Source organism: Solenopsis invicta, chromosome 14, assembly GCF_016802725.1.
Source record: "Solenopsis invicta isolate M01_SB chromosome 14, UNIL_Sinv_3.0, whole genome shotgun sequence".
Taxonomy (NCBI): Eukaryota; Metazoa; Arthropoda; class Insecta; order Hymenoptera; family Formicidae; genus Solenopsis; species Solenopsis invicta.
Genome location: NC_052677.1, coordinates 11526428 through 11539198, shown reverse-complemented (window position 1 = coordinate 11539198; position 12771 = coordinate 11526428). Strand labels below are relative to the sequence as shown.

The window sequence follows — 12771 nt, the reverse complement described above, 5'->3', positions numbered from 1 at the left end:
TGTGTTCTGATAGCCCCGAGAAGAGTTCTAACTTTTATCATAATGGATCGAATCGCTAAAGAGAAAGACGAAAGAGTTATATCAGTCAAAGTTCGAAATTTTTGAGTAAAATTGGTTTTTTTCCGAATTTCTTCAATATCTCTGTGTTCTGATAGCCCACAGAAGATATATACTTTTATCATGATGTATCAAATTTCTGAACTGAAAAAGGAAAGACTTATATCAGTCAAATATCGAAATTTTTGAGTAAAATTTTTTTTGCGAATTTCTTCAATATCTCTGTGTTCTGATAGCCCAGAGAAGAGTTCTAACTTTTATCATAATGGATCGAATCGCTAAAGTGAAAGACGAAAGAGTTATATCAGTCAAAGTTCGAAATTTTTGAGTAAAATTGGTTTTTTTCCGAATTTCTTCAATATCTCTGTGTTCTGATAGCCCACAGAAGATATATACCTTTTATCATGATGTATCGAATTTCTGAACTGAAAAAGGAAAGACTTATATCAGTCAAATTTCGAAATCTTTGAGTAAAATTTTTTTTGCGAATTTCTCCAATATCTCTGTGTTCTGATAGCCCCGAGAAGAGTTCTAACTTTTATCATAATGGATCGAATCGCTAAAGTGAAAGACGAAAGAGTTATATCAGTCAAAGTTCGAAATTTTTGAGTAAAATTGGTTTTTTTCCGAATTTCTTCAATATCTCTGTGTTCTGATAGCCCACAGAAGATATATACCTTTTATCATGATGTATCGAATTTCTGAACTGAAAAAGGAAAGACTTATATCAGTCAAATTTCGAAATCTTTGAGTAAAATTTTTTTTGCGAATTTCTCCAATATCTCTGTGTTCTGATAGCCCCGAGAAGAGTTCTAACTTTTATCATAATGGATCGAATCGCTAATGAGAAAGACGAAAGAGTTATATCAGTCAAAGTTCGAAATTTTGGAGTAAAATTGGTTTTTTCCGAATTTCTTCAATATCTCTGTGTTCTGATAGCCCACAGAAGATATATACCTTTTATCATGATGTATCGAATTTCTGAACTGAAAATTGAAAGACTTATATCAGTCAAAATTCGAAATCTTTGAGTAAAATTTTTTTTGCGAATTTCTCCAATATCTCTGTGTTCTGATAGCCCCGAGAAGAGTTCTAACTTTTATCATAATGGATCGAATCGCTAAAGAGAAAGACGAAAGAGTTATATCAGTCAAAGTTCGAAATTTTGGAGTAAAATTGGTTTTTTTCCGAATTTCTTCAATATCTCTGTGTTCTGATAGCCCACAGAAGATATATACCTTTTATCATGATGTATCGAATTTCTGAACTGAAAATTGAAAGACTTATATCAGTCAAAATTCGAAATCTTTGAGTAAAATTTTTTTTCGAATTTCTTCAATATCTCTGTGTTCTGATAGCCCCGAGAAGAGTTCTAACTTTTATCATAATGGATCGAATCGCTAAAGTGAAAGACGAAAGAGTTATATCAGTCAAAGTTCGAAATTTTTGAGTAAAATTGGTTTTTTTCCGAATTTCTTCAATATCTCTGTGTTCTGATAGCCCACAGAAGATATATACCTTTTATCATGATGTATCAAATTTCTGAACTGAAAAAGGAAAGACTTATATCAGTCAAATTTCGAAATCTTTGAGTAAAATTTTTTTTGCGAATTTCTCCAATATCTCTGTGTTCTGATAGCCCCGAGAAGAGTTCTAACTTTTATCATAATGGATCGAATCGCTAAAGTGAAAGACGAAAGAGTTATATCAGTCAAAGTTCGAAATTTTGGAGTAAAATTGGTTTTTTTCCGAATTTCTTCAATATCTCTGTGTTCTGATAGCCCACAGAAGATATATACCTTTTATCATGATGTATCGAATTTCTGAACTGAAAATTGAAAGACTTATATCAGTCAAAATTCGAAATCTTTGAGTAAAATTTTTTTTGCGAATTTCTCCAATATCTCTGTGTTCTGATAGCCCCGAGAAGAGTTCTAACTTTTATCATAATGGATCGAATCGCTAACGTGAAAGACGAAAGAGTTATATTCGTCAAAGTTCGAAATTTTGGAGTAAAATTGGTTTTTTTCCGAATTTCTTCAATATCTCTGTGTTCTGATAGCCCACAGAAGATATATACCTTTTATCATGATGTATCGAATTTCTGAACTGAAAAAGGATAGACTTATATCAGTCAAATTTCGAAATTTTTGAGTAAAATTTTTTTTGCGAATTTCTTCAATATCTCTGTGTTCTGATAGCCCAGAGAAGAGTTCTAACTTTTATTATAATGGATCGAATCGCTAAAGTGAAAGACGAAAGAGTTATATCAGTCAAAGTTCGAAATTTTTGAGTAAAATTGGTTTTTTTCCGAATTTCTTCAATATCTCTGTGTTCTGATAGCCCACAGAAGATATATACCTTTTATCATGATGTATCGAATTTCTGAACTGAAAATTGAAAGACTTATATCAGTCAAATTTCGAAATTTTTGAGTAAAATTTTTTTGCGAATTTCTCCAATATCTCTCTGTTCTGATATCCCCGAGAAGAGTTCTAACTTTTATCATAGTGGATCCAATCGCTAAAGTGAAAGACGAAAGAGTTATATCAGTCAAAGTTCGAAATTTTTGAGTAAAATTGGTTTTTTTCCGAATTTCTTCAATATCTCTGTGTTCTGATAGCCCACAGAAGATATATACCTTTTATCATGATGTATCGAATTTCTGAACTGAAAAAGGAAAGACTTATATCAGTCAAATTTCGAAATTTTTGAGTAAAATTTTTTTTGCGAATTTCTCCAATATCTCTGTGTTCTGATAGCCCCGAGAAGAGTTCTAACCTTTATCATAATGGATCGAATCGCTAAAGTGAAAGACGAAAGAGTTATATCAGTCAAAGTTCGAAATTTTTGAGTAAAATTGGTTTTTTTCCGAATTTCTTCAATATCTCTGTGTTCTGATAGCCCACAGAAGATATATACCTTTTATCATGATGTATCGAATTTCTGAACTGAAAAAGGAAAGACTTATATCAGTCAAATTTCGAAATTTTTGAGTAAAATTTTTTTTGCGAATTTCTCCAATATCTCTGTGTTCTGATAGCCCAGAGAAGAGTTCTAACTTTTATCATAATGGATCGAATCGCTAAAGTGAATGACGAAAGAGTTATATCAGTCAAAGTTCGAAAATTTTGAGTAAAATTGAATTTTTTTCCGAATTTCTTCAATATCTCTGTGTTCTGATAGCCCACAGAAGATATATACCTTTTATCATGATGTATCGAATTTCTGAACTGAAAAAGGAAAGACTTATATCAGTCAAATTTCCAAATTTTTGAGTAAAATTTTTTTTGCGAATTTCTCCAATATCTCTGTGTTCTGATAGCCCCGAGAAGAGTTCTAACTTTTATCATAATGGATCGAATCGCTAAAGTGAAAGACGAAAGAGTTATATCAGTCAAAGTTCGAAATTTTTGAGTAAAATTGGTTTTTTTCCGAATTTCTTCAATATCTCTGTGTTCTGATAGCCCACAGAAGATATATACCTTTTATCATGATGTATCGAATTTCTGAACTGAAAAAGGAAAGACTTATATCAGTCAAATTTCGAAATTTTTGAGTAAAATTTTTTTTGCGAATTTCTCCAATATCTCTGTGTTCTGATAGCCCCGAGAAGAGTTCTAACCTTTATCATAATGGATCGAATCGCTAAAGTGAAAGACGAAAGAGTTATATCAGTCAAAGTTCGAAATTTTTGAGTAAAATTGGTTTTTTTCCGAATTTCTTCAATATCTCTGTGTTCTGATAGCCCACAGAAGATATATACCTTTTATCATGATGTATCGAATTTCTGAACTGAAAAAGGAAAGACTTATATCAGTCAAATTTCGAAATTTTTGAGTAAAATTTTTTTTGCTAATTTCTCCAATATCTCTCTGTTCTGATATCCCCGAGAAGAGTTCTAACTTTTATCATAGTGGATCCAATCGCTAAAGTGAAAGACGAAAGAGTTATATCAGTCAAAGTTCGAAATTTTTGAGTAAAATTGGTTTTTTTCCGAATTTCTTCAATATCTCTGTGTTCTGATAGCCCACAGAAGATATATACCTTTTATCATGATGTATCGAATTTCTGAACTGAAAAAGGAAAGACTTATATCAGTCAAATTTCGAAATTTTTGAGTAAAATTTTTGTGCGAATTTCTCTAATATCTCTGTGTTCTGATATGCCCGAGAAGATTTCTAACTTTTATCATAGTGGATCCAATCGCTAAAGTGAAAGACGAAAGTGTTATATCAGTCAAAGTTCGAAATTTTTTAGTAAAATTGGTTTTTTTCCGAATTTCTTCAATATCTCTGTGTTCTGATAACCCTAAGAAGAGATATATCTTTTATCATGATGTATCGAATCCCTGAACTGAAAAAGGAAAGACTTATATCAGTCAAATTTTGAAATTTTTGAGTAAAATTTTTTGTGCGTATTTCTCCAATATCTCTGTGTTCTGATAGCCCCGAGAAGAGTTCTAACTTTTATCATAATGGATCAAATCGTTAAAGTGAAAAACGAAAGAATTATATCAGTCAAAGAACGAAATTTTTGAGTAAAATTTTTTTTGCGAATTTCTCCAATATCTCTGTGTTCTGATAACCTACCGAAGAGTTCTAACTTTTATCATAATGGATCGAGTCACTAAAGTGAAAGACGAAAGTGTTACATCAGTCAAAGTTTTGACTAATCTTTACGTGATATTTCGTAAAAACTGTTGAAATATTTTATTAAAATGATATCAATAATCTTCACGTTTGTAAGTCAGAGAATAAAAATAATACTCAAGTATCCATGGCTGTGTTCCGATATAACTGTCAGTACTGGCAGTGGTGAAAAATCCATTCCGTTATTGTTACGCAGCGCACTGCGACAGTATCTAGTAACATCAATGATGTCATGAATGGTAGCCATATTGCCACTGTGACTACTACAGCTTCCATGGTGAGGTAGCTGTAGTGCAATATGGCTACTATGCTGTTCCGAAATGCGATGCTATAGCAGTGCTGGCAGTAATGCAGTAATATTGGAACAGTTGTGACAGTGTACTGTCATGACGTCACATTTACTGCACTGCCAGTGAAAACGGAACACAGCCCATGTCTATCACCGCGATGCTTTCTCTCTCTAACTGAAGGCTTAAACAATTAAAGAACAATCACGTTAAAAGAGAAAGAAAGAGAGAGAGAGAGAGAGAGAGAGAGAGAGAGAGAGTTGCGTCAAGATTTAAAAAATTAAAAAAGCTAATTTTTTCAAAAGCATAATTTGAAGACATTTAAATAATAAAGAATTATGTAAAAATAATAAGATGGTATATTTATTCGTGGAAAGACATTTATTTCTTCTTCATCATATGATGCGATGTTAATTACAATTATTTTTTAAGTACTGCGTAAAATGAATGTTTCTTTATTAAAGAACCAAATTCTCTCTGTTACTATTAAACATCTTTTTTTAAGTAAAAATATGAATGTGCAAAATATGGGCATAAACGTATTGATATGTATTAATATCAATGTTAATGTAAATAATTCAGACTATAATAAATAAAAAATTACGCGAAAGTAGACGTAATTAATCATTTGTGCACATTCTCGACCCCTGTTCTGGATGCAACATACGCGATACGTGTCAGATTTTATTTGCAGCTTTTGTCAGATTTTATATGTTAGCACGGACAACAACCTACATCCATTTCTCGAGAGATGGATGTGGGTTGTTGTCCGTGCTAACATCCACACTGTTTTTAACGGCGGGTTGCAAAATGGATGTGACACTTAGTTCCCATTCTGACCAGAATAGATGTGCGTCACTAGTGTACGGGAGTTTCGAAGCGTTATAGGAAAAAGGCCGCCGTGGCCGCTCTCAGGTTCCTCTCTGCTTCCATCAAATGGCTCTGGCAGACCAGCGCGTTTTGCGACACGATTATCCAATAGGCGTTTACAATTTTTTGAAAAGACGTACGCCTATTGGATAATTGCGCGTCGCGTGTCGCAAATCGCGCTGCTCTGCCAGAGCCAAAAGGCTCGCTCTTTCGATTCGTCAACTGCTCGCTGTCCCTCCATTGAATTTCGTTCGTCGCCACGTTCTGTTCGTGGAATATTTCCACAAATTCCCTACGCACGCGTCCAATGGCGTCTCCGACAAAGTGTCGCTGAACGTAATCCGAAATTACGGTTCTTCAAATTCGGTTTGACTGGTTCTCAGTGTCCGTGCTTCGCGAGAACGCATTGTTTCGTTATGGCTGATGCGGGCCTAAGTCTAGATGACATAATTAAAAAGTCAAAATCGCTTGGAATGAGAGGCAGAGGAGGGTGAGGCAAATTCAGCTAATTGTTCTGGTGAAGCTCTCGCTGGAATTCTCTATGCTCACGTTGCTACATATTTATAACCTTGACGATTGCATTTTCCTCTCGATAGAAATATGTGCGTGAGAATTCCCTTCGAAATTCTCGCTCAGGTCGTCTCGATCGTTTAACGATTCCCGTCGTCCGAGTAAGCTAGCGCGCGCGGATCTTTGCTTACAACCGCGAACGGCTCCGGATCAAAATTTGCCGATGTACATACCTCCTTAATGTATCAGTATGTTATGTCCGCCCGGCTTGTTCGACAAAGATTTACTCCGCGATTCTGGACGATGTGACGAGGAAATGTTTACCAGTAGCTTCTCGTGGATCGTTTTTTTTTTTTAATGATGGCTTTAGTAATAAATTGAGACAAAGGACAGAAAATTCATGTTGTATAATTATGTACGCAGGGTACATAGGGGCATCAGCAGAGGAGCACGAGCGAACGGTTCGGTGAGGGGACGTGGTCCGCAAGTGATCACGGATGCACGATTTAAGATAATACAGAAGAATCGGGAGAAGCTGACTGATGCTAGAGATAAGCTAGCTGAGATAGCAAAGCAGAGCGATGCACGGCTCAAGCTGGATAAGCTTCGTGCGTCTCACTTGAAGAAGATAGACACGCTCTCAGGAATCTCACGTAAGACTGGTCGGAATGGCAGACTCTCCCTGTCGACGAACAAAGTGCCACACTTGATGCAGCATGTGCTACCGCCGAATATACCGAACAATTATATGTCTCCGCCGACAAGAGCAGTTGGGTACAGACCACCTCTTGCCGAACCACATTACTTAGGAGATATGAGTATGGATTATACTGATGGTATGTGAGGCATATTGTGGATATATTGAAATAGAGCTTGACTAAAGATAAATATTATAGGCATCTATATTTTCGTTTTTCTGAAATTCCTTTAGCATTTTGTGTTATTTCCCATTGGCATTGTAGACAAGTTTAAAGGATTCTTGAAACACAGGATAATTCACTTTTTAATCTCTGTTTATAAATCACTCCAGTTAAAAATATTTTGATGTCTAATACTTTTGGCCAAAGTTGTTCATATATATTTAAAATTCATGCATATTTTTTAATAAAATACATATAACAAATGTTTTATATTTATCTTTGATGTATGTATATTTAGTAAAATACACATACAAAATATATATAAGTTTAAATATAGTTTGGAATGTTTTACTGAAAATTATTGAAATAATACTCATTAAAAAAAGTACTCACATGTCAATTTATCTTTTCAGATTATCTGGCGGATTCGCCTTCATTGAGGAGGACTGTGAGCAACGAGTATGCACCAACACCCCCACCTCCACCTCCTGTGTTTAGTATTAATCCGATTTCTCCTTATACCTGGGTAAAGTCCAGAAACACTAATGTAACTAGGATTCCAGCTCGAAAATCTGAACTAGAGAAGGAACGAGAAAGGCAAAGAGAATATAAACTTGCTGCGCGTTCTGCGATGGTAAATAATTTTGTTGCCTTTCATGCAAAATTTATGTATCTAATTTCTGATAAAAAATAATGTGTAATTTCTGATCAATTTACTTTGTATACCTTTGTCTTTTTATTGTAGATGAAAACTGCTTCACCTCCTTATAAAGAAGACTGGAGTTTTGGCACAAAGTCAAGGTAAATATTCATAGGTATTTTACAAAATATTAAAATATTAAATGATCACATGTAAATGCTTTATGATTTTGGTTATAGAACAATTGTAGCAGAAGACACAGCCGATTCCAAGTACTACGATTCCAGAAATCTTCGAGAAGTAGGGGTTAAATCGCGTCTCGATTCTTCCGCGAATAAGCCGAGAACAATGGGCGTTTTGGCGCGGCCGAAGGCAAGTTCCAGTTCGTCGATACAATCAAACGGCTATCGAATTGTAGTATCCAACTTACAAGCTAACGTCACGCAAGAAGATATCAAGGTAAAATGAAGAGAACTTATTTCTGAAAGTTCTTGCATTTGCAAGTATTAACAGTAAATATTTTTTTGCGTTTTGTAGGAATTATTCGAAGATGTCGGGGAACTGCTTGTATCGAGACTAGTACGTCCAGGTACAGCGGAAGTAATTTATAAAACACTGAAGGATGCGACTAAGGCAGTTGAAACTTATCATAATCGACAATTAGATGGTCATCCAATGAAATGTCTTCTCGTTAATCCACGACCAAAAAATAATCCAACTGGGCCAGCTGTCCGATCTGTCACGGAGTAAGTAGCAAAAAGTCCATATTATTGTATGTATTGAACGCTAGTTAATGCAGCGTATTCTGTAAAATTTATTCTATTATGTGCTAAATCGTGTGATAATACATGAAAGTCGAAAGCAGCACAAATTCATTTATTTGGATCAGTGTCACATGAAATCATTACGTGTAATTTCTCACATCTTAATGTCGTAAAGTACTGTAGCTGCAGAAATTAATTCAGCGTCTTAAAATAGCTGCCTTAAAATTATATCGTTTGTATGCAGCTGACGATGCAATTTCTTCTCTACAGGTCAAGACGTAGTATCAGCTCGAGTTATGTACAACCAAGTTTAGGAGCGGTGCATCGCGCATTATTTGATGATTCTTAATTGAACGTATCCATTTTGATATAAGTGAATACAATATGAAGAAGGAAATGTCTTGTATGTATGTAATGGACATTATGCTGATTAATCTTAGGAAAGCGGACGACGAAATGCGCACTCAATGTGCGCAACTTCAATTCCCAGCTGTAATTGTATTAATAAACTTATTATCTTTAATCTATACGGTCTATACGACCAATAACACTGGAACGCTTTTGTGTGATTTTTTTTAGAGATAAATGTCTCCTTATATTATTTTAATTGTAATTTTATTTTACTTTAATATACTTCACGAATAATGAATTACATCAAGTTTTTGAAATATTAGAGATTGCAAACTATCTTTCAATGTTGAAGGAAAGTAATAGAAAAAGTTCAAGCGTTCTAGTGTTAAAATATAGAGTCACTTACATTAAAAAAATAATACGATCGAGGAATCGCGGAGATATCGGGTGCAAGCTGCTTCTTGTCATTTAATATGTCCGAATAAAAAGTGGTACTCATTCAGCAACTTTGACATTCTTTTCGAAATAGATATGATATGGATAATAAAATGCAGTTAATTATACGCGTGTGCGCACGGTCATAGATTATGTAGCTTTTATGTATATTATGTGGCCTTCATAGTATATTTCAAAGATTATATTCTATGTGCGTCTACATGTTGAACATGTCATATTTTTTTCACGCTCATGACGAACTTACGCAGGAGTAAGCTCTGGATAAATGTCGTTTTCCCATCGAGGATCCGTTTTATAATAATCATGTATTCAATAGACCACGAAAGAGGGAAGAGCGACTTATAATACGATAAAGAATTTATTTATTTATACGTACAACATCATCACAATATTCATACCTATAAAATACAAAAGCTAACACACCACGCATGCTGCTGCTGACATGCACTAAGTCACCTCCCCGGGGAGAAGATATATTACGTTATCGAAGAATAGTGCGGAGTTTCAGAGTCGGAAGTTGATATTTTGACACGGAGAGTAAATGGCACATGAATAGATTTTTCTCTTCTCCGTAACGATCAACGACGGTAGGAGGGGGAGTTAATTACGTCGCATGTTCACCGCGTGGAAGGAAGGAGATATACAATAAGAGAACATTCAAAACTTAAAACTACCGCGGACGCGTTAATTAGTGCCTAGAATAATATCGCTATACGTATCCGCGTTGTTGAATATTTACAAGAAAGTACAAAAACAATACTGGATCTCATCGCGGGATGAATGGATGCGGGGTCAACGCGTGAGATCTCTAGTTGGGATACAATTGAAATCCAAATATAAAATTCTAAATCTTGTACGCGCTTCGCTCTGCCCATTTGTCTCATTTAGTTTCTACGATAATGATGATGATGATGCTGTTGTTGATGATGATGGTGATGATGGTTATTATTATTACTGGCTCTGGATTTGTTGTTAGGCGTACGAAGAACCTCTGCGTAAGACAACTCCAATCGCTTCAACCGAGCCACCTCCTCCGACGCGGTGCTGGGTTTGAAATCCTTGTACTCGAAATTGTTCTGCTGTTGCTGCGGTTGTTGCTGCGGTTGTTGCTGTTGCTGCTCGTTTGAGCCGCGTGTAAATGGCTTCTTGTTATCCCTCGACCGATTCGGATATGCATTATGCTGACCGTTCCATATACCGGTGTGCTCGTCAGGATTGAACGGTTTAAATCTCCTTCGGCCACTGGACTTGGGTGGCACGAATTTCGGATTCGTCGTAGGAATGACGTCTGGCGTGGACCGGTCGCTACCCTTCTTAGCGAAATTTTTCTTCGCCAAGGGCTTCTTGCGAACGCGCAAGTTAAGAGACACGTAATCCATTCTGCAGCTCGCGTCCTTTGCGGGCTGTTGATTCGCGGCGGTGCTGTTAGACTTGTTGTCAGACTGTTTGTCCTTCGGGCTGGCGGATTGCACCCTGAAGACCGGTTCCGAGACCACCGACGATACCATCGAAGACATGACGCTTTGATTGTCGTCCGTCGCTTCGCTTTGCAAATCTTCCTGAAACGATGTATCGTACTTTGTCTGCGACGGGGTGGAATCATCCAGCAACGGTAGCTTCTCGCCTTCGTCCTTGGCTTCGGCAGCCCGTTTTAAAACGCTGAAGATCTCGCTGAAGAGCTGTCGGTACTCTGGCGTCTTGCGGAACCTACTTTCAAATGGACTGTTGTCGTCATAAATGCTGAACTTGCAGTCTTCACCGTCGGCGATGGAGCACAGGAACGAGCCTTGTCTGTCATCCGTCTGCGTCGCTTTGTTGCTGGTCTCGTCTGAGAAGCCTGAAGACGACGTCTCAGCTTCAGAGAAGTCTGTCGGAGTGGCCGAGAAGGGTTTCTTGCCGGCGTTCTCAGGTTTGGTTCGCGAGGCGGTCTTGGTCGCTTCTGGAGCGGCAACCTCAACCTCGGAAACGGGGGGATAGAAATTGTTAAACTCTCCGGACATCTCCAGCTCCTCTTGCAACGACATACACGCCGCAGGTGGGTCCTTGCGACGGGGCTGACAGTGTCTCTGGACCTCCAACAAGGCCTGATACTTCTCTACCAAGACTCGATAAGGATTCGTGCTGTCCAGTTCGTCGGTACCTTCGTTTTTGCTGCTTGTATCCTGTGTGCAGGCAATTAAGGTATGTGCAATTGAAATTATGAAAAAAATGGAATATTCATACGACGAATTTTTGGGTGACAAATATTTCATTGCAATATTTAATATCAATACTGAATTGGGGGAATTCATACGTACGAGAAAAGCGATCAGCGTTCAAATTTTGCCAGAAATCTAGAATCTCGTTACGAAATCACGTATAAATTTTTTATATTGGTATAAAGCGTTATACGCAACTTTTATCTACTTCTTCGTTTCAATTTATGTTAGTAAATTATATGAGACGTTGCGCAGAAATGGATGATGGAGGCTGGAAGCAGAAGAGGGCAAAGGACCTGCCAGATTTATAGGATATTAAAGATTGCAAAAAGTTTCATGAGAAAATGTTTTTTATTTAAGATCTTATAAATCTGGCACATTGTACAAAGTAATCAGTTAAAATCATTCGACTAGACGCAGCAATTTCAATAACAAGAGCCATCATGCTTAGAACAACACAGCACAAGCACAGATATTTACATACAACTTATTCTAGATTCTTAATATTGCCGAGATTTATATGAACGCAGACTTGATAATCTTTGGAAATTAAGCAGTCAATTTGCCGCAGTACATTAGACGTATCATAAGTGCCTTAATATTTATTAGAAAGGCATTTTACGCTTTGATCGATAATAGATAATTGTCTTTTAATAATAAACTTACTTTCAACAAGGTAAAATTAGATAAAATAGAAGTAAAACTTTTTTGTATAGATATACATGCGTATTATTATTATATTATACTTATTTATCTTGCGCTTTATTTAAAAAAAAGAGACAATTATACAAAATCATAATAAAAGTAACCAAATATTAATATTGATTATGTAGAATAATAAAAGTAACCAAATATTAATATATTGATTACGTAATAACAAAGAGCTAATTGCGAACTAAAATCTTTATCGTTCCTCGGAAGTCAAGATTATCTTTAGTAAATCAAATCTGAATTATTCCGTGCATCAGCATATCAAACTAAAAAATTTTTGACTTCTGATGTCCGAACAGCCAAAGCCTGAGGACAATCAGCGACATTTTGCGGAGAACGAACAACGGTATTTTAAAAGGCGCGAGCACTATCGGAACAATGAGATGGGCTCTAACATAGACGATCGCTTCGGAAA

The 12771-nt window shown here is 36.1% G+C and overlaps 2 protein-coding genes across 5 annotated transcripts in view; one reads left to right on the top strand and one right to left on the bottom strand.

Moving 5' to 3' along the window:
• The first annotated feature begins 5996 nt into the window (after window positions 1–5996).
• LOC105199247 lies at window positions 5997–9493 on the top strand. 2 transcript variants are annotated; one of them, XM_011166251.3, is made up of 7 exons: window positions 5997–6356; window positions 6800–7212; window positions 7650–7870; window positions 7982–8037; window positions 8116–8335; window positions 8414–8622; window positions 8911–9493. In XM_011166251.3, the coding sequence occupies exons 1-7, from the start codon at window positions 6283–6285 to the stop codon at window positions 8987–8989; spliced, it is 1272 nt and encodes a 423-aa protein (XP_011164553.1). In that variant the 5' UTR covers window positions 5997–6282; the 3' UTR covers window positions 8990–9493. The 2 variants fall into 2 exon arrangements, with proteins under 2 accessions (XP_011164553.1, XP_039313630.1); XM_039457696.1 differs by lacking the exon at window positions 5997–6356 and adding an exon at window positions 6452–6468.
• Window positions 8738–12771, bottom strand: part of LOC105199248 (cerebellar degeneration-related protein 2-like) — a 46972-nt gene continuing 42938 nt past the window's right edge. For 2 of the 3 annotated variants that reach the window (XM_011166254.3, XM_011166252.3), the window contains exon 7: window positions 8738–11609. In XM_011166254.3, coding sequence (XP_011164556.2) covers window positions 10332–11609 — 1278 coding nt within the window. In that variant the 3' untranslated portion in view covers window positions 8738–10331. The remainder of the gene's footprint in view (window positions 11610–12771) is intronic. The other variant, XM_011166253.3, reaches the window with a different exon arrangement.

What these genes read in the sequence shown, in the direction of transcription:
- LOC105199247 (XM_011166251.3), top strand. Translation starts at nt 6,283, where the DNA reads ATGGCTGATGCGGGCCTAAGTCTAGATGACATAATTAAAAAGTCAAAA. An exon ending in TTGCTGCGCGTTCTGCGATG is followed by an intron (nt 7,871 to 7,981) that starts GTAAATAATTTT and finishes TTTTTATTGTAG; the next exon opens with ATGAAAACTGCTTCACCTCC. An exon ending in GCTGTCCGATCTGTCACGGA is followed by an intron (nt 8,623 to 8,910) that starts GTAAGTAGCAAA and finishes TCTTCTCTACAG; the next exon opens with GTCAAGACGTAGTATCAGCT.